This window comes from Astatotilapia calliptera, chromosome 9 (genome assembly GCF_964374335.1).
Source record: "Astatotilapia calliptera chromosome 9, fAstCal68.1, whole genome shotgun sequence".
NCBI classification, from domain to species: Eukaryota; Metazoa; Chordata; class Actinopteri; order Cichliformes; family Cichlidae; genus Astatotilapia; species Astatotilapia calliptera.
The window spans coordinates 15,217,642-15,245,423 of NC_137430.1; the positions used below are offsets into that span (position 1 = coordinate 15,217,642).

Consider the following 27,782-nt stretch of genomic DNA (forward strand, 5'->3'; position numbering starts at 1 on the left):
TAAAGGAGAAAACTAGAATGCCATCCTCAAAGACAGCCCAGCCACACGGCAGAGCACAGTGGGTAAGCGCGCTCTGTCTTTCACACGCTCGCACACAGAGGAGAGGAGATCTTCTTAAACAAGGAGCAGAACTGGGCATCGTTCTCTAAATCAAATCCAGCGAGGTACATCGGGGAATTCTCCTCATTTTTTACTTCCTTCACAGTTAATCATCAGTCCTTCTTCCCCTCCTCCTCCGCCTTTCCTCTCTTGCCCTCTCTCCATATTTAATAACTCATCCCCACCATCTTAGCTCCGCAGAGGGTAGCCTCGTACATTAAAGAAGCATGTTTGTGTGAATATCACTTAGCCATTAGAAGGAACAAGATGGGGGGAGGGGTTAAATGTTGGCTTGATTTTCTTTTCTATTAATTATTTTTCTTCAGATCATTCTTTTTTTTTTGCTTCCTTTGTTGTCTTTTTCCTCTCTCATCTCCCTTGTCCAGCCTCTCTCTCTCTTTTGCCCCAATGAGAATCAGTGGTAATGAATGTGAACATTAAAGAGTCGTACGCATGATGAATGGAATGGCCTTTAGGTTTCTCTCACTGTCCTCTCTCTCCCTCTCTTTATTTTTATTCTCGCTCCCTCTCTGTTTCATTCTCTCTTCTTCTTTTCCTCCTCCCCCTCTCACCCCTCTAGGTATATCAGAGTGGCGCGTGGCAGTGATGTGTTTTAGGCTTAAATTAACCTATTTACTGTGTCCTTGGCCAAACCAAGTCATTTGTCTGCTCCTTAGTGTTTTAGCATGGTGGGTGCCTGTCAGCCAGCTAAATGAAATACATTCGACATAAAAACAGCGGGCCCTTAGATGCCGACTTTATGCCCTTACTTTTCTAACACTAACTTAATTTCCTTATTACCTTTTTGACATCACTGGTGTATTCAGAAGGCGCCAGCAGCTTAAATGCGATAAGTGTAACACTGTATTTTCATTTCATCATGTTACTGATGTTCTGGGGCCGAGTTTGAAAATTTGCGGTGTCAAAGGTTTAAGTAAGTGTCTGAAAATAAACAGGTTGCTTTCTGTTGCCAGCGTGATTTTGTATGTTACAAAGAAAAGGGGCCGTGGCCCAGCTAAACATCATGTGATGCTTTTTTTTTTCTTTTAATGAAAAGCTTTTTGATGCATCTGATGTAGAGGAGATACAAAAGGATCACAACACAGTGAGAGCTCTGCCTCCAGGTTTTAGAAGCACTGCTCCGGTTAGCGTCCTACAACTTTATGACGAGTAGTCAAGCAGTTTTATTGGTCCCGAGTCAAAGCGGTAATTGTAGGGGTCCCTAGCCTGGCACAAAGCCTTTATGATGTTCCCTTTCACTTGTACGGAGAAAAAACAGAAGCAAACGTCTCTAAATTTTACTTTCATCTCCCACCTCTCTTATTTGTATTTTCTTGCAATGGGTCGCTCATTCTTCTCCTTGCGTTTTGGTCCACCACAGCTTTCTTTTTGTCTGTCGGTGGGCTTAAAGGTCCTAACCTCAAACAGTACTTTCAGATCATCATCCTTGCCTTTCTTCCTGTCTCTGCTAACCTTGCAGTTACGAATAAGTGAAGGTATGTTAAGTGATATCACGAATGCCCTGAATCAGACCACCACCAACCTGAATGCAGACAGACAGCAGATCTTAGGCCAGCTGCACCATGCGAGCAAAGAGGTTGGACGTCTACAGCTGGAATTAGCTCTCGAGCGTCGCACCAGTGAAAAGAAGGTAATCAGCTTCGTCTCCAAGGTCTTAATTCAAATATTAAAATGTGAATTCTTGTAAAATCTTTGCTTTGTTTGACTTTGTCGTTTTACAATTAAACCGAAGCGTGTGCGTGTTTTTCCCCCTCAAATTGTTGACAATTGGTACGTTAAAGGCGAGTTTTCCACCTCACCATTAAAGCAAGAGTTTCTACAGAAAGCGGGCACGTTGGAAGAAAAATGGTTAATCTAGAGATACGAAATTTCTACTGGATGGGAGATTAAATATAATATTCACTTTAATGTAATGCATTGTCTTTCCCCACAATGGGACTGATAAGATGGGTCGCGTAGGTGAGGGATTCATTTAAATATGAAATTTTCAAATGTAATATTCACTGTGACAGGCATTGTCTATTTCTACAATAGTGCTGATAATAAGGTTTTAGATAATGGGTAATAGGATGTTCTGATATTTAGAGCCTTATTAAAAACACATACTTTTGATGAAGACAGACTTGGCAAAAATTTTGATTGTTCCGCTAAAATGGGATTTCAGCTTCACTACTGCTGGGATTGTGGCGAAGCTGGGAAATCACGTGGTCACGTGCTACATTGCTTCTAAGACCTGTTTTTTTTGTCCTGCTCTGCCCTTTATGCGATACACCAAAAGCATATGTTAGTGCTTAGTGGTTTGTGTTTAACCTTCAATTAACCAGGTTGCAAAGATACCTTTCCCAAAGCCGTTGGGAAATTTCAAGGGCTCGGAATTGTAAAAAAACAGAACACAGCACATGAGGTTCGGTCCTTGTCACTGGGATGCCTCTTCACTGACAATACGCTTTTTCAACGTATTTTTTAGGGTGAAGGTTAAGTTCAGAATTTTGCTGGCTATCCGCGAGTCTATTGTTACAGTAGTCAGCCATTTATTAGAGTGCCCATTTAAAAATGCTCCTCTGTAGCTCATGTTATATGGGAGTTTGGGTAAATTTAAGAAATTTAATTAGGGGGTGCACAGGAGTTCATTTTCACGATGAAAGCAGCTGCACTGAAGTTCAGCTCCTTAAAAACAAGTCACCGAAGCTAAGCTGTCACATACAGGAGAGTTTTAAATAATTTCTAAAACGGTTTTGTGCTCATGTGTTTTGTCGCGCACATACATTTCATGCAGTTACCTGTGCACGTGCAACTGTGTGCACATGTATACGTGTGGGTGTGTTTAAGTCTTTTATGTTTGTGCTGGTTAAGTCAAAGGATGGACCACAGCTCTCAGGGATCTGGTTTCTGCTTCACATCTGGCCTTGCTTTATGCACAAAAACTGGTTTTCTCTGATGTATTACAAGCCCTCTCTCGCACACCCACACAAGGGCGCACACACTTGCAGCTTTGCATTCCCTCATGCACACTTCATTCCGTCGTTGTGTGGACGGTGGCTGCAGTAGGTGTGCGGGAACGCGAGCGAGCGCCCCTGCTCCCTCTCAAATCTAAATGAAACGGAGAACTTTGCATTAAGTGTTTTTTTTTTCTTTTCGCTGCGGCTCTAAATGTCCAAACATTAGCACAGCTGAACAAATACTGTCAACACTCTCTCCTTCATCTTAAATGTACTCTGCTGATTCACTCTCTCTTGCACTCGCTCGCCCTCTCACTTACAGTTGCACTTCTTTCCTTCGAATAAAAAGAGAACGCAGTCTGCTCTCGCTGCAGAGAACAAGTACTCTAGTCACTTTAAAATCGTAATTATCCGAAATTCTTGGGAAGTCAGCGTGGACACGGCATTTATATTAGATTTATATAAGAAACCACTGAAACATCTGTTTAAATCTTTTTTCCTCTCCCTGCGGTATCATTTTTTTTCTGTTAAAACAACATTTCACCAAACACTGATACTGATGTTTGCAGGACAGCTACGGTTTGCTGTTGACATTTTTTTACTGTATTTTTTAATTTTTTTGTGACTAACACAACATATATGACACAGGAAATTTGTCAAATAAAAGCAGATGTGTGCCCTTTTTTATGTAAATGTCCAGTCTTAAATTTAGAGCCTTATTAAAAACACACCCTTTTGATGAAGCCAGGCTTGTCAGGAATCGGACGGGCACAACTTCCTCCTTAATCCCTTTAATTTCCTACCTTTTTAATCCCGAATCCTTTTTTTCTAACTAACTCGCACATCATCATCAACATCATGTGAACAGCCACATGTTGTTGCGACTGAGACATGAGGTTGAAGTCTTGTCTCTCCCTCCCCCTCCCCACCCACCATCACCACCACCTTGTGTCAATAATAAAATCATTAACATCACAAGCGGCTTTCTTTGTAGAAATGATCTACTTCACCTTCCCAGGACCAAAAGACACACACGCACACAAACTCTTCTTTAAAGATCACAGATCACAAATGTGCACAGGAAGCAGAACGGGGGATTTCTTGACTTGAGGATTCACGTTCAATTTTGCTGGACAGTAAAAGCCACAAAATCTCGCCATAGAGCTATATGTGAGGCACGACCTTTCAGATCCTTTACTCTAAATCTTAAAATATCTCACTCTATGCGCGCGGAGACTAAAGAACAGTAAATGAAGCTGTGTTTCAAAACAGATGTGTGCACTATAATCCTATTTATTTTTAATCTGCTGCTAACTCTCCTGCCTAGTGTGTCCTCAGCTTCCTCACTTGGACTTTAGTTTAAAATGCAAGGACGCACAAGTTGTGTATGAAGCACTTTTGGAAAACTAATTCAGATGCCCTCCTATTTAAAGTGGAAAAAGAGGTGAAAGCAAACAAAAGAACGGAGTAGGAGCAGTACAGTGGAAGGTAAGCGGCGTTGACTAAAGTTGTTCGAGCCTTCAAGGTTGGACAGGGACAGACGTGGGTCCTGGTCACAGCGCTTTACAACTGTCAGAAAAGCTTACAGATTTTTTTCTCGCTCTCTCTCGCCTTGCTTTCTCTCTTGATCTCACTTATTGCTCATTTCTTTTCTTGCCTTGCCACATCTCTGTTTCATCCCCACCACCCTCTTCACTACCCCACCCACCCCCAACTGTTCAAATATTATTTCTCCCCCTCCTGTCGTTGTCCCCCCCCCACCTGCGCACCTCTTTTTTTTCCTCCCTCTCTTTATCTTGTCATTGCCTGTCAGTGGGGATTCTATCTACGCCGAGTGTTGTGTGCGTGCGTTATGTGTGAACACATTGAGACTGGGATGCACTTAAGAGCTCATTGATTTAAAAATACCTTCGATATTGGAGGTCCCCTCCTGCAGATTCGTTCAGGAGCTTATCACACACACATAGACATCCAGGTAGAGATATGCATAAACCAAAGCTCCACTCCAAAGTTTCTCCTTAAACTTTGTGATTGACCTAGTTAGCGTGTCGTTTTGACAAGTTGTCTGTTTTGACACGACGTCCTCCGGTGTTTATCAACATCCATTCTGCCTATCACACGCTCACATTGGGAATTCATGCACGCGCACGCACTCAAAGATAAATCAAGCTATGGTTTAACAATTGGCAGGAAGAGAGTGTGCAGTGTTTGCTATGGGTAAGTGGAATGACTTGTATTTGTAAGATGAATAAAAGCTTTGGTCAGTTTTTTTTTCTTCTTCTGTGTGCACGTTTTTTTTTATCTGATGTCTGTGGAATGCAAAACACCACCGGTATCACTCCGGTACCAGGGTACTACCTATTTGTATGAGTCGAAGTGTTTACATGAATGCTCCTGTGTGATTTAACTGGTGCGTGGATAGCGGTGTGTATACACAGGGCTTTTTTTCTTCCTTCTTCTTCTTCACTTGCCATAGCTCAGGTTTAGTGCGTCTGGTGAGCCTGGCCACCGACAGCCAGAGGTGAGAGGCCAAAGAGCCAAGTTAACTCCATCAATCCCCCTGGACAGTTACAAACAAGCCCTCAACTCTGGTCAAAACGATCCCTAGATCATGGATGACAGACAGCAGGTGGGGAGGGAAAGAGAAACGGAGAGCGAGCATTTGACTCAATTCCAAAAGAAAGGCTCTTACAAATTGGAAGTGAAAACTTGTCTGCTTCAACTATAACAAATAAGCTGTTAAAATTAGATCGAGACATAGCATTTCTTCTTTCTTATTGTTATTGTCAGCATTGTCAGTGATATTGTGGTAAAATCACTCACAAGACAGGATTAGATATCAAGTAATACAATCTTGCCTTCATGTCAATTTAAAAAAGGTTAATTAATTTAGAGCATCCTATTCCTCTCGGTCTTCAACTCCCAAATACTGGCCGCTGATTTTGTTTTTTGTTTTGGAGATGATCAGATTCACGTTTCAGTCATAGAAAGGTTAAAAGAACAACTTAACATCTTTAAAATGTTAATAAGCCATCGCAAAAATATCCCAGAGTTAAAAAGAAACTTTTTGGCTCGACACCCAAACCTGGCCGTTCTCACCAACCTCAATGAGAAAAAGACCGTGGCGAGGTAGGAAGTCGGTGAACACGTACAGAAGAAAAAATGTCCAAAACATTTCCCCGAGGCAAACTTGTAAGGAATCACACCCACATGAAAGCGCACACAGACATGCAGACGCACACGCTCACGCACTCATTTGGCATCGAGCAGAAGTGGGTAATTAGGGAAGGTCACCAAGGAAACAGACAAACACAAGCTACTGTGAGACGTAGCGTATACTCAAGAGAAGCATCAACAACCGTTTCCCTGTATGCAGTGTCATTCACCCATCACCGCCACCATTACCTGAAACACACAAATATGAAAACAACAACTCGAATATTTTATCTCGAGTTCAGTAAACGGTGACAGAGTCGCCAGCGAATGTTCTTAACACGACGTTCCCTTGTCCGAATCTTATGAGATCGGCTGTGGCTTTGCGATTTAAAAAACAAAAGCAACAAAAAAATGGGTGTTTGATGTGTGATTAAATGCTTTCATCTTACAGATACAGAAGAGGGAGGTTAAGATTTGTACACTGATGAAGGAGCTCACAGAAAGTAAGGGACAACACTCAGAGTGTCAAAAAGAGGTAAAAAAAAAACCCCCCATCAGTTTCATTTTTCATGATTATTGTTAACCACACTGAAATTTGATAATGGAATCACTTTTTAACGCATCCTGTTTTTAATTGTTTGTTGGATAATGTTGAGTGGGTTTATAATTAATATTGTTTCATTACATGTTTATCTTTGGACATTTAAAGCTTTTTCCCCTGGTGCGGATGCAAATTTATGTGCAAATGTAACAGTTGCTTCGAAAAGACAGGTCTTTGGAGAAGCTCCGTGAGGAGAGGGATGAGCTGAGAATCCTGATGGAGGACCGAAGCAAAGAGTGCGCCCACCTCGACCGGAGCAAAGCCAAACTGGAGGCTGACTTGGCTCTGAGCCACAAACTCCACACCTCACACCTTGAGGTCCATCTCTCTCTGTCTGTTTAATTAAAGGAACTGGAGAGGCTAAAATGCCAGGACGTGCAACTTATTTAAATGCACGTTTTTATTAATTTTGTCAATTTTCTCTGTTTTCAGGTTCGAAGTAGAGATGAGTTAATTGTGCAGCTCAGAGCCGAAATGAAGACAGCTGAACAGAAGCATCGAGGAACACAGAAGCAGGTGCGGTGGCTCGTCTGCGTTCACTTTTCAGGTTGTGTCATGCAGTTTTTAGAGATTAAAAAATACAATTTGGAGAAATGGAAACTCCATGTTTTTCCCTTTAAAACTGCATATTTGGCCGTTTTTAAGCAGTATTTTATGAAAAAGGCGCTTTCTTTTTTATATTATGTTTTGCTTTTTGGGTTTGAAATTTGTCTTAGGGCTTTCAATTCTCTCCTACAATTTTTTTTATTTTTCTTTCATATGCCGAGGCTAGGTTCAGTGATCACCCCTATTTTTTCAACACTTCCTTGCTTTACACCCACAGAGTTGCACACATCTACTCAAGGGAAGTGCCCAAACCAGCAGCAGTCTTCTACTGTTGGCTATCGAGCAGCTCCATCAGAGCAATGGGAGGTGTAGCACCTTGCTCAAAGGCTCTGCGAAAGTTGGAGCTAAGGAAAAGGGAATCGTTACTCATTCATGCTGTGCCTACATTTTCCCAGCTGGTCCTGAGACTAAACTGGGAAACTCTCTGACTCAAACCTGACACTCACTTTTTGGTTACTGCCACCCCCTCACTGTCTTTTCTGTCTGTCTGGGTGTGCATAGTATCCCAGCGTAAAGCTTTCCTCGTCTCAATTTTCATCTTTTTTTCTCTTTCTTTTGGCTCAGGTGACAGCTCTGGAGGAAGAGGTAAGACACTTAAACTGCACGATTAGAGCGCACAAGGAAGAGGCCTGTCAGTTAAGCGAAAAGGTCAGCGATATCGAGCACCTTAGAGAGCAGAAGGAGAAAGAACAACAGCAGCTACAAGAGCAGCTCCGTATTAAGGAGCAACAGGTAAAGAGAAACTCTCTCCTCTCCTCTTCACCTTTGCTCACTTCTTGTGAAATCTATGGATCAGTTGAACTCTGACCGGGAAGTCGTGAAACAGGCTCACAAAATTGAAGCGTAACCCGGAGGGGGGACCGGCTCCGTGCTTCACAGCCGACTGAAGCAGAACAACTCTGAGCTCGGCCAAATGCACAGCAGGCTGAAAGACCGAGAGCCAGAGGTCACAAAGCTCAAGGACGGTTTAAGTCGGAGGTCCATAACGGCGCAGAAGTCGACTCTTTTGTGTGCTCACTTGTCTGTCGGCTGAGACATAATCCAACCGAAAAGCCATCTACTGCGATAATCCAATGAGGAACATAAAAGGAAAAATCGGATGCACTTGTGCGTTTGAGTGCGAGCGCTCTAAATCACGGTAGACAATCAAGTAGTCAGAGTTTTCTGCCAGGAACGGCAAACCGACTCGCTTGCGGCAGACAAGCTTTATTTTGTAGTCATCTTACATATATTCCAATCTACATCATCTGAATTACTAAACAAGACACGATGACTCTACTGTTTGTGAAACTCTCACATCTAATTGGAACTAAGCATGAATACAGACAGGGAAATGTAGACCAAGAATAAAGTTATTATCAACTTAGGGTCAACTTGGGTAGTCATGTGACGGCAGTGAATACTCAAACATCAGGCCAAATGAGGCTTGTCAGGTCATGAGGGTCAGATGTGTTTTCCATCATGTTTAATGAGGGTTGTTTGTTTCCCCAAAGCACACGCTTCTGATTATGGTCACAAGAAAGCCATAGTGTCCCCATTAAGTCTTGTTATGAGGCCTTTCATCCAGTAACAGAAAGAAATGCAAAGTCCACCATTAGTGTTTGGCCTGTAGGATAGTGAATTCATTAAAGGAGAGAAATACAGTGACACAAGTAGAGCAAGTAATAAATACAGCTTTGATATGTAAAGCCGACGTACGACGTCTCACTTTATAGCGTGTGGTTCTTCTCCGTGTGATTATTTTTAAAACTGTTACCTCAGACAACCTCGTCAAACATTCACCATTCACCACCATCACGCTCAGATAAAACAGAGGCTGCATGGGCTGAGTCAATGCTTTTAAGCAGTCCACGCACGCGGCCGTACACCTACACAGGTTGTTCAGTCTTTCCACTCTAAAACAGAGAGTAAGAGTCGATGACTCCTCTCCTCTGGTTTGTCTCTTTCTTCCTTTTGCATGAGCAAGTTCTCTCTCGTGCCACCTTCAATCCAGTGTTAGTCCTGCGGGCCCAGTTAATCCCTGGTTAAACCGAGCTGCAGTGAACCGCTGAAATCTAACTAGTTGGCTGTCATTAGTCGTAAAACCCTCGTGTTCTGATCCAGATTACAGCGGGATTAATGTGGATGAACTCAAGCTGAGTGTTAGAGCGGGTTTAACTTTCTCAACCTCTCCCCTTGAAAGGTGAGCTACGGTAGGATTCCTAGTGTAACGGCAGGATTAAGCCCGGTTTCACTTCCTGAGTTCCCCTTTCATTATGACAGAGGTTACTGTAGAGCAGTGCAGTAAATTAATGTTAAACAAACTAGCATGGGTCTGTTCAAGTAGCTTTTTAAGGCACGTTTAGTCACGAAGCATTGAGTAATGGCTTTGGTTTCACTGTTTGAATTTTAGCATAATGATAATGATGATGATGGTTGCTGCTGTAATAGTTTATGTAATATAAAAGTTTACGTTTTGCAAGATTATTTATTGCTTCCTACTTCATATTGCTTTTTTTTCACACATTCACACGTGCCACTGTGTCTTTTTAAATTTGACTGCTTTCATCGTCTTTATTGAAAAACAAAGGTCAACATCAGCATCTGTACTCTGTTTGATTTTGCTCTCAGGCTGATACAGTTGAAAAGAAGCTGAATACGGAGAAGGAGGAGGTACTTCTTAATCAGCAGCTGAAAGAATCCAAGGATGAGCTCAAAGAGGCCAATTTGCACACCCAGGAGCAGAAAGAAACGGCTGCGATTTTTAAGCAGAAATGCACGGCAGCAATAGAGAAGGCGCGCAGGGTGCAAGAGCATGTGGAACGTCTGGAGGAGGAACTACAATATTCACAGGAAAAGGTTAATAATGGCCGATATAGCCTTTAAATACGTACATACGTTTTGTCTAATATGTCTTTAATTTTGAGTCTGACTACCTGTTTTAATGGCAGCTAAGAGAGTCGCAGTTAGCAGCTTCTTCGCTGAAGGAAGAGCTAGCTGAGCTGGAGCGCCGGTATCAGGAAAAGGTTGGCCAGTGGGAGAATTCACAGGAGGCTCTTGACCAACTAACAGATGAACTTCAGGCCAGTCACAACCTGCTAAGAGAGAGTGAAGAAAAACTGGAGCACTTCAAAAACCTGATGAGATCCCTTCAGGAGCAGATGGACACACTCAATCAGCAGGTTTGGGAAAACATTTACGTAATCCAGACACAAACACACGTACAAATACATGAACATAGTTAATCCTTTATATCTATGTGGACAACCTGATTTGCTTGCGTAACAAATAGTATTAACCTTTCTTGCAAAAGAGTTGTTTTCCTTCCACTTAATGAAACATCTGAAAACAGTGTGATTCATTGTATACACTAATTCTGTGTAATCATGTCACGTAACAAATGAGGTTGACTGTGAGATCAGTGGAAAACTCTGTCATAAACCAGTTCAGCCTTTCATTTCAAACTAAGAAACTAATGCTGTTGCACACTTTACTGTCTCACTATGTATTTTTTCATGGATGCACCCACCTCCTTAAAAACTAGGTTTTGAATACATGCCTTGTTTTTTTGGGGTTAACTCCGATGGGTGTCTCTCTATTTTCGCAAGTGCACCCAGGTGCTTGCCAGCTCCAATCATGCTGTACAAGTGCATGCATGGATATATTGCTCTGTGTGCTTGTGTCATTGTACGCACGCATGTATATGTGTGTGTGTACTAGTGCGCATTTGTGCATCTGTGCACTGGCGTGTGTCACTTAATCTTTTCTTCTTCTTTTTTTCCCCCTTTCTGTTTTATATTTACTACGTCAGGCAACAAATGAATCATCTTTATTACGGAGAAATTTAATTTGGATGAACTTAACTGCTGCCGCCAAGGTCAGACGGGCAGAATGTCATTTTAATCCAATCAACTTTAATCTGTTGGTTATAAAAGAGTTAGGCTGTTGAAGAATGGCTGTATCTCAGGCCCTTTATTACACTGGCTAATGACTTTGATTGTAAGGCGCCTATCAAGAGGTTAGGAGTTCTTATGGAGCTTCACATCCTGCTAATGCGCTACCTCATGTCACTGTTGGGCTTAGCTAACCCTAAAATCACCATTGCCTTTATTCCCTGTTTACGAAGAAATACAGTGTGGAAAACATGAAACAGTTTTAAATGAAAGAAAACATGACTATAAAAGCAGTTTAGAAGTTATAGCGTTTCACATTTGAGGGATAAATGGAGAAGAAAACCATGGACTGGCTCAAATTGTGAGTGTAGTATCTTAATTCTATCTCTACTGGTCAATTTATATTCGACTAGAGAATATTTCACTATAACATAAAGATGGACAGTTGAAGATAAGTAAGATTTCTTCCCTTTCCTATAAAGATGTCTACTTTTGAATTACTTACATAATTTGCCTGTATAAAGGACAGCAGCTAATAGGGTAAGATTGAGGGTAGTGATACATTAAGCAATTTATGAAAAAAAGCGAGAGCATTACTCCTGGCGATGCTCTCGGGAGTAAAAAACAAAGTGTAACACTTTCACTTTTTTCCAAAGAGATATACATTTGTAATTAAGAGAACAATGCAGATGTTCATGAGCGCGATTGCTCATAGTACTTCCTATGAGCTAGAGTCACGTGCTAAGTTCGAACTTGTTGTTTTACAGTTTGTATAATGTGCTTGAAACACCAAGGTCATGTTTCTCTGTGCAAATCAATACACAAATGAGTGTAACACAAAATAATGTGCTTCCTTAATGGCCCATCAATGCCACTGCCATTTATTAGTAAACCAAAATAAGTGTAATCTGTTGAAATGCAATTCATTCAATTCATTCGCCCTTTTGTGTCTTGACTTGGTGGTTTGTTTCTATTTAAGTTTCTGTTTAGGTGTGTTTTGGGTTATAGAACCGATTAAAATAAGATTTAAACAAGCGGGATGTTCTTAAAAAAATATGTTTTTTCTAACTATCTATATCACTTACTCTCCCTTTCTCTCGTTACTTATAGAAACTTGCTGTGGAGTGCGACCTGCAGCTCTATCGTCGGAGCCATTCTCATTCTGATGAGGAGTATTTGAGTCTAGGAAGACTCAGACAGCAGCTGCAGAAGGTAATATCCTGCATGGCACTGCTGGGATTATGCATTCTGTGTATTATCATCACAATGAAACATTAAAATATATCTGCCACAGTTATGTTCAGTGATAACAGCTGAGAGATAAGATTTGTTGACATTCCAGTATTCAGAAGTAACGCTGGTAAATGTAAATGTAGGCTTATATTTAAAGTTTGTTTTATATTTACATGGACAAACAGTTTTTGCTACATTCCAGCACTCATTTTTTCTTTGTGTGTGTGTGTTTCAGCGCTGTGCGGCACAGGTTGAACACCTTGCGGTGTGTGAAAACACTATTCTTCAGATGAAGTCAGAGCTAGAGAGACAGTAATAACAGAGTCTATAAAACTCTCATTCTCCTCTGCTGCTCGCTTTCTGTCCTTGTCTCTCCTTTCATGCCCTTCTCATCAGTCTCCACCCCCAACTCGCTCTCATTTTCGCAACAGTCTGCTTACTAAATGGCACACAGTAGATATATTATGTTACTTGGCAGATGTAAAAATCTATTGAAATCTTTTTTTTTTTAATTTCAGTAATCATTAATATGCTATCTGGTCTACATATTATTACGCTGTGTTAACTTGGGCAGCACATTTTTTACAGACCGGTTTGCTCAGGCAATTATCTTTTGCTCTCCTTACCTTAGAGTCCAGGAAAAGGTGGGTCTGAAACCAAGTCTCGCTGCTTCCCAGCAAACTCACCGGAGCAATCAAAAACAGCTGGAACAGGAAGTGATTCGTTCAAAACAGGAAGTGGCATCCTTAGAGCTTGAACTGGCGAACGCCCAAAAGGTATTAAAATAATGCATATCTGCTGACCTGTCCTCTAATTTAGTGAGAGCTATATTAATTTGACCTTTGTCAAAATTCAGACGCATCTGCCATTGTCCTTAAATGTTCGCGATGCAGTCATTTCAATCTAAGGACATGTTTGAGTTCCCAAAGAGGAGTATTTCAACCACCTCCACGGGCACCACACACCCACCACTCATGTGATTGTCCTGCGATTGTCTGGCAGAAACAAATTGCCTCGCCATTAATTAAAGCACCAAACGGTGCCAAGGCTGGTGAAATTGACTCCAATTAAGAGCTCAATGGGACACTAAATATTCAAATTACTCAAAGTGGTGACTGTAGCCTGGCAGAACGCCAGCATTCCTGGCAGTCTTGGACACATCATTTGTATGTGTGTGAGTGTGTGAGTGTCTATGTTTGCGCGCGTTTGTGTGTACGCTTGCTTAGCCGTGTATGGGTAGGTGGAAACGGTAATATTTGATTTCGCACGTTAATTTGTGTTTGTCACATATTAGCAAAACACGTGTTACTCTTACCAAAATCATATGCTCGCACACTTACATTTACTCCCACAAACACACACAGCGGCAGGTTCTCTTGCTGTCAGGTCTTGCCCATTCATTCACACAACTTCCCTGTGGAATACCACATAATGAGTCCGTGTCATGTAGGTACACATATCTTGAAGTATACATCTACATTCATCACATGCATAATGCATGTACACATTATTAACTTTTATCATTATGCATATATACATAATTATACAAGAGTCTAATCCTTTACATGAGTGATCAGTCATACATACAAGGGCTGAGTTCAGAGCCATTAACACTAAAAACATTTTTTTTAAGGAAATTGTATTTGACAGTGTATTTTTTGGGTTGCTAAATGTGTGTGTTTTTTACAGAAACACAGAATTTATATTGGTTCATAATGTTTTTCTGTTTTATTATTATTATTATTATTATATCCACCATCATTTCCACCACCTTCTGTCTTTTCCAGCTTTAGATTAAATGGAAATATATATATCTTTTATCTTCGGTTTTTATTCAGGACCATACAATATGATGCGATACCATTTTGGAAATTCTTTAAATGTAAGCAGCAAGCAAAGCAAATAATAAGTGATTTCTGATGATATATTTAGAGGTCTATTGATGGCAACTGTTACATGGCAACAGCACATTATAAACACAACTGTGCAACATATTTAAACCGAACAGACGCTGGATGTTTCTTTGGCCCGTACGCTGCAGGTACAGGTGACACTCCTCAGGCAGTCAGATGAGGAACTGAAGGAGGCCAGACAAGAGTCTGCAAGAAAGAGCCGAGAGGTGGATGTGGAGAGAAGAAAGGCCCAGATGCTTCAGGAGGCGTTACACAAGGAGCAGCAGAAGCTGCAGAGTGCTATCAGAGAGAATGAGACCCTGAGCACTCTCATCGGAAAGCTGAGGAAAGAGCTGGAGGAGCTGCGCAGCAGTCACCAAGTTACAGGTAGCAATCAGTCCATAAACTGATAAGCTGTTAGTCATAAAGTAATAATTTTCCGTCAACCGTATATTCATGTTGATAACATATACATATTTCAGTTAGGACTAATATATTTATAAGAAGAATGCTATTAATATTCAGTATTATGTCACTGTTCAGGGACTTCTCTGCTGTTCGGCGCGCATTCGTGGATGTCTGTAGTCGGAGAGAGCAAGAGCCAGACCCCAACATAAAACAGAGTAGGGTTCAATGACAGTGTTACTGCACGCATTATATGAATCTGTCAGCATAGCATGAAAAGGAAGAGTGGGGATGAAAGTGGGTTGCAATGTGGCATGTAGATAAGAAGAAGCCGTAGGTTCCTAAAGACACTTACACAGTGTGGCCTTTATGAGATTTGCCAGCTAGATGCATTAGTTGAGCCTCCAGCTGTGGGCAAGCATGGAGATCAATTGATCTGACAGGAATATGGCTATGCTTGACTTTGTGGCCTGCCTGAACTAACACTATACTCAGTATCATGTGAAAATTAACCTGTATTTCACCAGTGCTTGATTCAGCATCCACATTTTTTTAACAAGCAAGTCAACATGACCAAAAGCAAAGATTTTATGTCAGTTCACTGCTTGATCCATTCATCACCCTGCCTTTATTATTAGCACTCTATGAACATTTCCCCGCTGCTAAGGTTTTGGACATTATTGGCGATCAGAAGCCCATCACATACCAGAGGAGCTACAGTACGCAGCCTGTCCTGTCTTTTGTTGCAGAACCACCCGCACTGCTGTTAGCTCAATCAGTTAGCTCAAATTAGCCAGCAGTGTGGTGATTTTGTAGCTAGCTGTCTGCACACCATGTTAACTCAGACACACACACACACGCTGTAGGTAGAGGTTTGATTTAATGGTGCACTGCTTTAGCTGTATGGTAATGATCTGGTTTCTGTGTGTGTCTGTACATGTGTGCGTGTGGCCAATGGTGGCCTTTGTAGTAGTGCGTCAGTGTAGGAATGGTGATGGCTGGGTCTCTCTGGGCACAGAAATGTCTCATTAAGAATTAACGTACACATCGACGGTCACGCCAGGCAAACACCTCACATGCGCACGCTTGCAGCCATTTCTTCCAACTCCCACTGCTTTAATTAGCACATACACACTGGCTCTCCAAGGTACAAACACACATACACACACACAATCACCTATTGTCCGCAGAGAGATGAATCTGAGGTCTCTCTCTGTGGCAGACAGTGGCTGGCTTTCTCACTGAACACTGCTCATTAACAAGATAGAGACAGAAGGACAACGCTGTGTAGCCTGGCCTTTGTCTGTGATCAAAACGCATTCCCTCAACTCTACTCTACACACAAAACCACATATTATTCAGCTTTTACCTTCAGCAAATACAATCCAGCAATGCAGAGCCTATTGTAATAACTTAAGAAGAATAAAGATGCATTATTATAACAAAGGGGGCATTGTTTACCTGGATATAGCAGTGGTCTGAATAAACTGGGTGAGGAGTCAGCTTGAGAAATTACTGTCATGAACAAAGGGCCTTTTTATTAACATGAAGCCCTCGTCGAGGTTCTTTCTGTATTATGAAAACATTTCATTGAGTGGTGATGATTTTGTTTGTTGCTTAATAACAGCAGACCTCATCTAAGATGGACTGGACTGTGAACGTGAACAGGTTTGAATGATAAGAAAAATATGGACAGGCAGAAACAGGTATACAATTATGAGTTAACAAGAAAATGTATGCTTGAGGTGACTCTAACCAGAATAATTTAATAAGGAATGCATATTTAAGATGCTTTAAATTACTCTACATAACTTATTAGCCTTTTATAACCCAGTCGTCTGTAAATTGTTATGTAAAATTACAAAATTACTCATCTGGTAAATTAAAAATCAATGAATTATCAACACAGTAGCTGCCAGTATCAGGTTTTCAGAAGTAATAATCATATCAGTCCAAAGTCATTTTTGATGTTGCTATTTAGACAGTTAACGAGATAAACTGCCATTTTTGGTGTTTTTAACAAAGCATTTTTACCTCTAATGCTGTTGATATGCTTTCTACAGTTTAATATATAAATGTAGTTTGGGAGTAATGGATATTATATAAAGGTCTCTGTGGCCAGACAGAAGGAAAGAAGCAGGAAAAGAGAATGAGTTGGAAACCAGGGAAGTGTCACATGGATTAGATTGAAGTGTCTGAAGGCAGCTGGATTCAATCAGACTGTGTCAGGATAGGATGAAGAGACTGGAAAGAAAGGAGTGATTAAAAAGGATAGAAAAAAGTCCTTAAACTTGGCGTATGGGTGCTTGTGTCAAATTTACTGTCATTCTGTCACTTATGGCTCTCGGAATAGGCTGGGGCGTGTGTGATACATGCGGAAAATTGCACTATTTCGAACATACAGTGCACACGAGCCATTACAGAAAATGCACATAAAGGTGTACCGAAGGGACGATTGTATTCGTAATCTGTTTTCCAGGAAAATCAGATGTGGCGTACTCTTAAGTAGGTGTTTTCATAGCATCTGCTCGTGAAACACGGGCGGGGATGGATCTTTAAAATATTCAAACCCGACTAGTAGAGTCATCTTACATCTTAAATAAGATGTGTTGTAAGGTTGGTTATAATGCAAAATAAATGTGATGCCGTGTGACAACAAATGAAATAACGGCATAAACAAAAACACTATATCCTTATTTCCACACTTCCACCAAAACAGAAATGTGATATTACCACCCCTCTGTGCTGCTGATGTGCATCTGCCTAAAGATGATGAAATCATTATTGCACGTTTGTGCGTGCACTCGTTTGTACGTGTGAATGTGTGTGCGTGCATGTGTGTGTGTGTGTGTGTGTGTGTGTGTGTGTGCGCTGCTGCTATCCAGTCTGGATCCCCGGACACACACGTGCACAGGCCTCTCTCCTCCAATTCACCTCTATTACTAGCTATAATCCCATTTCACACTCTATCGATCCCCAAAACTGTTGTTCACCGGAACCAGCAGCAAACACTGGCATTTCTCCCCATCATTTCACCACTATTGTTCTTTATTACACAAAGAAGCGTAACCCCCCCCCCCCCCCCCCCTCCCTCTTTGTCTCAGAGCAAACTCAGCCCCGCTGAAATATGAATTATAAATGTATGGCTAATAAAAGAGAAGGGGGGGGGGGGTGAAAAGGAGAGAGAGTTAGAGATAGAGAGAAGTGGTTGGTAGAAACATCAGAGAAAATGACTCCTTTACAAGAGTCTATTGATCAGTTTCTATCAAAGGGGGATGTCAGACATGAGATTACCTGGCAGTTTGAGCATTAGGTGCCGTGTGTTATAGCCCCGGGCCCTTGTACCGCTGCCAGAGGATTGTAAATAAAGCGAAGAGGAGAGAGCAAGAGGGGAGTGTGTTGGGGTGTACGCGTGTGTGTTTGTGTGTGTTAGTCTTTGTCTTTGTGAGTGTTCACTGTTGTGTGCATATGAGGTGTGTTTTTTTTTTTTTTTTTTTTGGTCTTCTTGTGGTGTATTTGTGTGCATGACAGTGTGCGGCTGTGTGTCTGCACCTTTTGGCTTATACCCAAAAGCAGTGTTGCAAGCCCATGAAACTTCAGAAAGAGAGAGAAAGAGTCTTGGGAGGCTTTGGGACATCTCTCGGGAGCACCTTAGCCGGCTCCGAATCCCCCAACAAAGCCAAAGGAAGCTCCCATGAAGCCTTATGAAGCTTTTATGAGGGCCAGGCAGGGCCGGGCCTAGCCCCAACCACTGATTCAGGGTTAGCAAGGTTTTCATCCTTCTCATGTTAAAGGTTAGCGGTGAGAGCAGGGTAATCTGACCGCAGATCTGTGATTATAGGCTGATGCTGCATGATGGGCTTTGAAGCTCCTACGAAGGCACTGAGAAGGAGAGATCGGGAGAGAGTTACATTGTGGCCTAATGTCACACCGTAAGTTGTGAAGACAAGAATCAAAGAGCTAAGAAAGAGAAGGACTGAAGATCTTAAATTGTGAACTACGGACACAGCTCATGAAGCCACTCAAAACAGTTTGCTAAGGGCCTCAGACCTCAGGATATGGATCACAGTTCTGCTTTTACTAAGATAAAGAGAGAAGTGTCAAAATCCACACCCCCTCTGCAGATCCTCATTTTATGCGGAAAAAAATAGTCAGTATTTGGTCATCAAGTCTTGCCAAGCTAAATATGTACCACATTTAAGTAAGGACTTGTATGTGTTTGGACCAGCTTCCTTTGTGCCCATTTTTTCCCCTCGTATTTCTACAAATTTGTTTTTCACTTAATTTTCAGTGTGTATTTCAGTTTTGTGCGCATCTTTATTTATGCGAGCTCAGGCACAAATAAGAGAGTTTGTGTAAACGGTCAGCGCATGCAGTTAATTGCTCTCTCTGTGGCTTCCCCTGGTGGAAGGTGTCACTGAGGTCACCTGAAAAGCGAATGCCTTGAATACGAATTTGATCCCCATCTCAAGTTTTCACATCTCCACTTTATTGATTATTGAGATTCATAGCAAAACTTTCACCTTGAGGTTCGGTAAAATAGCCAAGGCAGGGCACATGCATGCACATAGATACACAAATAAAAGCGCATCGTTAAATATTTAGCAATTCCAGTTGCAGCTTCAATTTTCCTAGGGCTTTAGTTTAAACAGTTTTGATGCAACAAAACCATAAATTAGTCATAGTTTTATTAAATGTGGATTTTCTTTTCTGTATTGTTTCCTTTATGGTATTGGTTTTGGCTTCCTCCTCTTCAGTCTTTCCCACCACTTCTATCCTAGCATTCTGTGTGGCCTTAAAAAGCTTACAGAAATACACATTTCCTATATTTCTATTTCACACACCCAAATACACACTCAGAAAGTCAAGGTCCGCTCCGTAAATATTCAACAAACACCCGCACTCGCACACACACGTGCACACATAAACACAGACTCAGGAGCGCACACACCTCTTCATATTCAGCGCACAGACCTTCTCAATATTCACTAGCCTTGGTCACCGATGGCTGACAGTTTATGTTATATTCAATGAATACTGAATTTAGTGAAAAGGTTTTAAGAGCTATGAAGAAACATTGACTCACAAAACAGCATACAGAACAAAAAAAAGAGGGGAGTGCGGGGGCAAATCCTAAATTTTAAATTCAAACTGAACAGGGCCTGCAAAGCAAACCTAGCTGAGAAACCTGACTAGTGGTTTATTATGCATCCCTCAATGTGCTAAACTACTAAGTGTAGGACAATGGGGTTTTATTGCATGTAGATGGAAGAGACGGCTGAAAAGGGTATGTGATTGAAGGGCTGCAGTCAGGGGTATGAGCTCAAGTGGCCTGCTCAAGGTAAAGAGTGCCATCTATTGACGAAACCAGGGAGCACCCCTTTTGTCTCTCAACAAAAGGTTGCTTCGCCGACCAACTGTAAGCAGTGCACTGTGTTCGTTCCTCCCTTCCCTCTCCGCCTCTGAAAGGCATTCAGTGCCTCTTCTGTGGCAGAGTTCTTGGTTCGCTTTGAAGGTGACTCGCAGTTCATGTTTTCCCACTCGTGCTGAACTTGACAAGAATCAATAAAGACCTCCGTATGCAGGTTTTGTAAATCATCCAGTTAACGTTTGCCTGCTAGGAGATGTAAAGTGTCGTGCAAGTGTGTAGTCATCTCGGAGAGTTATTTCTTTAATCCAGTTCAAAAAACAAAATCATCTCTGCATCGAGAGCTATCTGAGGCAATTTTATGACTATTCTTTTTGCATTTTTTGTGGTTGTGTGATTATTTGAATAAGGCCTGTTCTCTAATGAATCCCAACTAAGTGTGTCTGAAATGAACTGTTGCTCTTTATCGCACACTTTTCTTCTTCCTCTGTCTCCCCTCTCTCTCTCTCCTGCTCAGTGGAGGAGTTGGCAGCCCGTGCAGAGGAGGTGAGGCGGATGGAGGGGTGTCTGAATGAAGGCAAGCTAGCAGAGGAGAAAATAAGGTAAGAAGCAAAGAGAAGGAAAAAGGGAAAGCGGCTTCCGTTCTCATCCCATTTCCCGCCGTCCCTCGCGTAAGCTCGGTAATCAAAAACATTTAGACTTTTTTACGTGCGACGCACAGTAGGCTTTTTTTTTTTTAACCGAACATGTGTTGAACAGAACAGCCCTGAGCTCTAAATGCATACATTGTTTGAGCCTGCAAAGCAAAATGTTACATTGTTCCTGAACATGTGAACTGCTTTCCCTTTTATCTGCTCCTGGATTAATGCGAGAGAAAATATATACAAACATGTATTGATGGGAGAAGGTGAGCAAGCAGATGTTGGGTCGCAGAGTTCAGAGGTGAGACCTCTGGTTGACCTCTCTGTTTCACCAGAGCTGCGGTGATGACATCAGCAAGCATGTATCACCCAGTCGAGTGTGTGTTTGTGTGTTGCTGTTTGTGCACGCATAGTTGTGGTTGCGGCTTTGGCTTCGACATGACCTCACCGCTACGGTCTCCGTCTCGGGGAGTTTCTTGGTTAAGTTGAGCCATGGAACATTTTGCTCGTCAACTGACAATTTAAAACTCAGTATGGAGACTTTATAGGTTACATTCTGAATTATTACATTTTATTAGATTTTAACCAATTTTAGATGCTGTATGGTAAAACAATCGCTGTGCCTGCATATTATATCCATTTGCAGAATCATGCTGTTTACTGTTAACCGGGTATTATCTAATAACTGCAAAGACATGAAAGGTTTTTAAGCAACAGCACCATGCTAATGGCTTCCATCTGTGCTGTGGGAAATCCCCCTTCTTTCTCCACAGGACGCCTCCTCTCTTTCTTTCCTTCTCTCTCCCACTCTGTTCATCCTATCATATGTTCTCTCTACGGACCGATCTGTCAGACATTTTCTCTTCCTTTTGTTTTGGCTGTACGGCTTTTGCTTCAACTTTTGCTACCAATGAGTTGCTTTATTAGTCTCAGCTTTAAAGTTGTTGAGGAACATTTAGCGAGGGATTCTGAGTGTAGTCGGCTACGATTTCCTTTCATTATACAAACGTATACGGATTTTTATTCTTCATTTTATCGCCTTCTAATCATCTGAGAAGAAAATTAATTAAAATTGCCCAGCTCTTGCTGGTGTGCCTTCATAACTATCAAGGTTTCATATTTCATAATTTTTTTGATCATTACTTTTTCATCATTCACTTCTTACCCAAGGAAAACTGTAGGATCTAAGGAGAGCACTGGTGGCCTAGAGATATCGCCTTCTTGTTTCTCTCTTATTTTTGTCACCCTTCTGCTATCGGCCATCTCTTAATGCAACAGCTATCCGTGACATTTTTTATAAAGTAATCAAATATAATCTGAAATGACAAAACAAGTTTCCCCAGCCTTTCAAATCTAAAAATTTGATCTTCTATCATTTGGGGTTTGTCTTTCTGAGAGGATAAAACCTATAATCATGTGAAAACACTTTAGGTTTTGGGTCCTTGGGAACTGCTCTAGACAGTGTAAATAATTAAAAATGAAAGATAATTGGCAGATTAAACGATAATGAAAATAATAAGTTGTAGACAGAACAGACAAAAGTGGTAGTAAGTTAAAGTTGCATTTTTTTTAGCACTTAATAGACTGATTAATGAACTTAAGTATGAAGTATAAATCACATTTATCACCAGTGTTAGAAAGATTTAGTTGGGTAAATACTGGGCTTTCTATTAAGGTTTTGATATTTTTGGATGAGTCGTTTTAACACAGAAGCCAATAAAAACTAATAGACAGATGCTGACTTTGTGGTCTTTCCCTGCCTAGTCATTCTTTTTTTTAACTGTAAAATCAATAATATGCTAACTTCAGATTATGGTCAAAAAACTTTCGGCCGTAAAAGGCCCGGATGCTTTTACTATTCATAAAGTTGCAATTTCTCATTTTTATATCGGCTTTTTAGAGGTATGGGTCAAGAGCGGAGGGAAGGGGGGTTGTTTATGTGTGTGTGTGTGTACATATATATATATATATATGTATATATATATATATATATATATATATATATATATATATATATATATATATATATATATATATATATATACATATATACATATATATGTGTGTGTGTGTCTGTGTGGAGTGTTGGCGGAGGGGTGTCGAGGCCCGAGAGCGGCCGAAGTGAGGCTGTGGAGGGAGGTTTGTGGAAATGGTAATCATTTGTCGTATTGATTCGGCTGTAGCCAGGGCAGCCGGCACACACAGTCTCGCTCGCATACACGTACACACACACTCGTAGACACTGACTGACTCGCGCACGCACGGACGCACGGTGCGTGGCAGGAATAGACCCCTTCATATTGATCCCCTTCACATTCCCTTAGCTCGGCTGCCACACACACATACTCACACTTCACGGGGCCTGCGTTAAACACTAACGCGGATCGGGATTTTCTGTCTCTGTTTGTTTTTGCGCTAATGGAAATAATGTATTTGTAAAATACATTTGAATAATGAAATCAGTTTAACCAAAAACGAATTACTCACTTAAGCTGTGTTTTTGTTTTGTTTTTCGTTGATAAGCCTCGTCTTAGGATGATACTAAGCTCGGCTGTTTTGTTTTCGCTCGCAGGTCAATGGCTGCGGGGCTGAAGAAGGAGCTGACAGAGGCTGTCCATCAGAAACTCACAGCAGAGAGAGAGAAACAGGATGCATTGGACCAGGTGAAGAAATACGCACCAAACCTCAGTGACGCAGTCTTCCCAAATAATTTCAGGTGTTTGTTTAAAAAGGGCTCGGGGCACAACGCAGGTGAGGTGTTTGCTGAGAAGAAAATGAATTGATACTGTGTGTACATAAATTACAGCTATGCCAGGTTTTACCGCTTCATTATTTAAATGCGATTATCTAACTCTTCTACCAGTCAGCCTATTGATTTTTCTCACTGACCCATCTGGATGAAACATTTAAGCCAGGTGTACTGTACTACATAAACATGAATACTAATACTCATGATCTCCTCTATTCTCCCTTTCCCTTGAAGATCTTCCTTGCTGTTCCTTCTCTCCCTGCAACCCCCCCACCCCTTGCCTTTTTGATGATTAGTGGCATATATCCGGTGCTAGAGCCAGGATTATCTTGTCCAAGAAAGGGAGGGGTATATGCGGGACCTAAACCTAGCAAGGTGATTTGGAGCGTTAATTCCTAGGTGTAATATTCCCTGATATTCCCTAATGTTCTAGCTGGGAGCTGGGGGGAATCTCAAGGGAGAGCAGTTGTCAGAGCTGAGCTGCCGCTGTACAAAGGCAGAATGGATAATTAGGGCCATAGCCAGTGTAGGGAAGTGATGTTCATTTAGATTTGACAAACTCTGAATCCAGCCGTAAGCTTCCCCACACTACGGTGCTCTCTCATGCCTTGATTATGTGTTTTGTTCCCTTTTTTTACCTTCAAGTTTCTTCTTTATGTGTTTCATTTTCTCTTTCATGCCTTCTTTTCTTTCCCACTCTTGTTTTTCTGTCCTCTCTCACTCATGTGCTCTGTTGTTTTCTTCTCTTTTCATTTTGTTCCCCTTCACTCACTTTCCTTCACCTTACTCCGTTTTTTTCCTCCACTCTGTCCTTGTGAATAATGCAGTCCACATAACACGGCTCTCCTTTCTTCTGTTTAGTGCACCATGGCTTGACAATTGTGATAGCCCAGGGCCAGTAAGACACCAACTAAGGCCAGCTGATTGGTCAGTCACAAGCCATGTCAGTGCTCGCGAAGAGTTCTTCATCTATTTCACGAGTGTTGAAAACTCTTTCATGTCTGCCTTTGCTGCGTGGCTGGCTCTCTTTTCTCTGTTGTCTGTGATCAAAAATTTTGCATGACATTTGTCAGAGGTATGTCAGACTATTGATTGAAGCAGACGTGCCAATGACTGCTAGTGCAAGAATTATCAAGAAAAAAAAGGTCTCTTTCTTCTATAATAAAAGTTGCAATATTAAAGGATTTTTTTTTTCCTCATGCTGACACGTTTCGGGAAATTCCTCAAAAATATGGAAACATCTTATAAGATAAATAAGTTGTTTTTCTTCTCCCAGTCCCCATGGTTTTAATTTTATCTGCACTTAATCCATCAAGATGAAGTTTTCTTATTCTTATGGAAAAATTTAGCAATTAAATGTTCACAAATAAATACAGTAAATTCCTTTTCTTTCCATCATTAAAAAATACAGTTTCAAAAATAGACTGCTGTCTCACCGTAAGACGGCTCTGGGTTTGAATGCGGCGGCTGGGGCTTTTATGTGCAGGTTGCTGCATGTTCTCCCTGTGCCTGCATGGGTTCTCATCAGGTAGTCCAAAGACATGCATGTTAAGTTAACTGGGCTTCCAAATTAGCCGTAGGAGTGTAAGTGTGTGTCCGTGGTTGTCTGCTTCTCTGTGTAACCCCCTGTGATGTGACTGGCAACCTGTTCAAGGTGTTCTCTTCCTCTCACCCTATGACAGCTGGGAGAAGTTCCAGATCCCTGTGACTAAATTGAATAAGCGGTTAAGAAAATGGATGCATGAATGGAACATTTTAGGGTTTTTTTTTTTTGCTCATTGTGATTTATACTAAGCTGAAACATCTAGTGTTTGTTCTGCAAGTCTTGCAAAGTCAAGTTTAGTGTACTACTAAAGGTTTTTCTTCAGTTTACACTCTTGCAGTGGGGGCTGTTCACCAGCTGATAGTGCTGACAGTTCTATTGCCCAGTGCAGGGCCTGTAATCCTGGAGGACCCACACAGGAAACTTTGGGGTTTCAATGATGGAGCTGTTCCAGCGATCATCAGGGGGTATTTGGTGCGTTTAGACAATGATACAGATGAGCTTGGCGAGCTGATTAAGACCATTCTCTGAGGAAAAGCACAGAGTGTTGTGCCATGTACTATTTGGAGCACTGCAGTGAGATGTTGGTGCACATACTTAGTGGACCACAGTGTGACCTTACCTGGCTTCAAGACTTTTCGTGTGGACAGAGACATTAATCTTAGCGGTTAGAAGAAACGTGGAGGGATTGATATGCTACCTAAGAAGGAAAGTTTCTGTGGCTTGGATAGTGAACTGCTAGCTGTTGGAATGCATCCATAATACTTGCCAAGGGAATTCATCAGCGCTGTAATTGCTTGAATCTCATTGGAATCAACACACCGTTTGGATTTTTGGGTTCCTCGATGAGCTTATGCAGAGGTCATCAAAATGACTGTGGCTGTTGTGAATAGCTGTGGATAATTAATGGAAAGTACACCGCTTACTGGATATGCAGCTGAAAACCTTCTCTAGCATCTGTTTCAGCTTCGCTGCCACGGGGACAGCTAGCAATGCACCTTATATGACCGTACCCACGTTGATTTTTGATTTAAGTTCCTTATTTTATCATGTTTACTTTTGATTGATTCCCGTTTTTATCTATACAGTAATTTTTCAAGATACTTTTCTTTGTGATGTTTATTTATTTATTGAGCTAAGCGAGCTTTCATGTTTTAGCTGTTTGTTTAGCTAGGTCCCATTGCCTGGGAATAGAGGCCTCTGAGACCATTATCTAACTCATGTTGTAATCTGTGCCTGAGTTTGCAGTCTTCACACAGATTTTTGGACTAGTTGAACTGTAGGTTACTAAACTGCCTCAAATTGAAGCTTTTGTTTTTGGCATGAAGTACACATTAAACACACAATGAAAGCTGTGAAATGTCAACTCCTTGATTTTACTGTTAAGATTTCTTAAAGTGGACTTACTTGGCTGATCCAATCCCAAACTCCAGTTCCTTTTTTGTTTTTCTTTTATCCCACAACTTTGTGGACACAGGATTGCAAAACTGTGGGCACACTTTACAAGCTAGCCTGACTCTACGGGGCCTCCAAAGAACTGGGCTAGCTGTTTCCCTCTGTTTCCATACTTCATGCTAAGCTGAGCAAACAGGCTATAGCCCTATATTTAATGGATTAATATGAAAGTGTAAGAAATGTTCACATCCAGCTCTTACCCATCGCATCATAGTATTTCATCACAGCCTTTCAAGGAGCAACAGCCATGAGCATCTAATGACTAAGATAGTAAAGCAGACACTGCAAACCCCTATCAGGTGACCTTAATGGACTGACAAGTTAGATGAGTTCAGAATCTTGCCAATATCAATAATGGACTTCCTCTCTGGCCTTTTAGTATTAGGAGAAACAGAGTAGAGCCTTCTGGCATGGAACCTAAAGTCTGCTTTCCGCTTTAGTAACTAAAGTGGTAAAAGTTCATGCAGCCTAAGTAGTATGTGCATGTTTTGGCTTGTGGCTGAAACACATTGCTCAGCTAATAAAAATGCTCCCAATACTACCGGTGTTGTTGTAACTGTAACTGTAATGTTTCAGTAACCTTTGGGTTTAAGTTCAAGATACTGTATGAGCAAGTACAGTGATTACATCTGGTTGTAAATGATTCAGTTAATCACTCTAATACTTTTTTATTGTATGCATCAAAAAGTATGTATTTGTATATGTTATGCGCTCACTGACCCACCCTTGTTCACAATCCTTTGCATTTTTCCTTTGCATGCTTCGTGTCCTCCATCATTTCAAAAACCAATGAGCTTTTCAGTGAATTTGACTCCAAACTGTGTTTAAACACCTGTGTGATGGCCGTTGTGACTATGACTCCTTCATTAGGTCCCAATCTCGGTTATTGAGCGGCAGAAGATGAATTATCCAATGGTGAAAAAAAATCAAAGGGTTTGAAATGGTAAATGGTACTCTACAGTGGCTTATAGAGGAAATCTATATTACAAATTGCCTTGGTGCACAGAAGCTGAACCTCAGATAGCTCTGTCTTTTTCTCTATGTATGTCTTTGTATGCACAGTGTATACTACGTAGGTGTGCGCGAAAGAGTCTTGTTTGCGTTTTCTGGGTTTGTTTAGTATCTTTTTTCTGGTATCAAGTTAACGATTCGCATGTTAGTCAGTTTTGCACTTCCATGCATGCTGCTCAGGACATACACAC

The 27,782-nt window shown here is 41.3% G+C and overlaps 1 protein-coding gene across 1 annotated transcript in view; it reads left to right on the forward strand.

Moving 5' to 3' along the window:
• The window catches only part of LOC113029761 (uncharacterized), a 66,246-nt gene that overhangs the window by 19,306 nt on the left and 19,158 nt on the right, over positions 1-27,782 (forward strand). Inside the window, exons 4-16 of the mRNA XM_026180757.2 lie at positions 1,580-1,750; positions 6,667-6,750; positions 6,970-7,134; positions 7,249-7,332; positions 7,987-8,154; positions 10,033-10,260; positions 10,353-10,583; positions 12,405-12,506; positions 12,763-12,839; positions 13,159-13,303; positions 14,569-14,806; positions 20,710-20,794; positions 23,406-23,496. Of these exons, the coding sequence (XP_026036542.2) occupies positions 1,580-1,750; positions 6,667-6,750; positions 6,970-7,134; positions 7,249-7,332; positions 7,987-8,154; positions 10,033-10,260; positions 10,353-10,583; positions 12,405-12,506; positions 12,763-12,839; positions 13,159-13,303; positions 14,569-14,806; positions 20,710-20,794; positions 23,406-23,496 (1,869 nt within the window). The remainder of the gene's footprint in view (positions 1-1,579; positions 1,751-6,666; positions 6,751-6,969; positions 7,135-7,248; positions 7,333-7,986; positions 8,155-10,032; positions 10,261-10,352; positions 10,584-12,404; positions 12,507-12,762; positions 12,840-13,158; positions 13,304-14,568; positions 14,807-20,709; positions 20,795-23,405; positions 23,497-27,782) is intronic.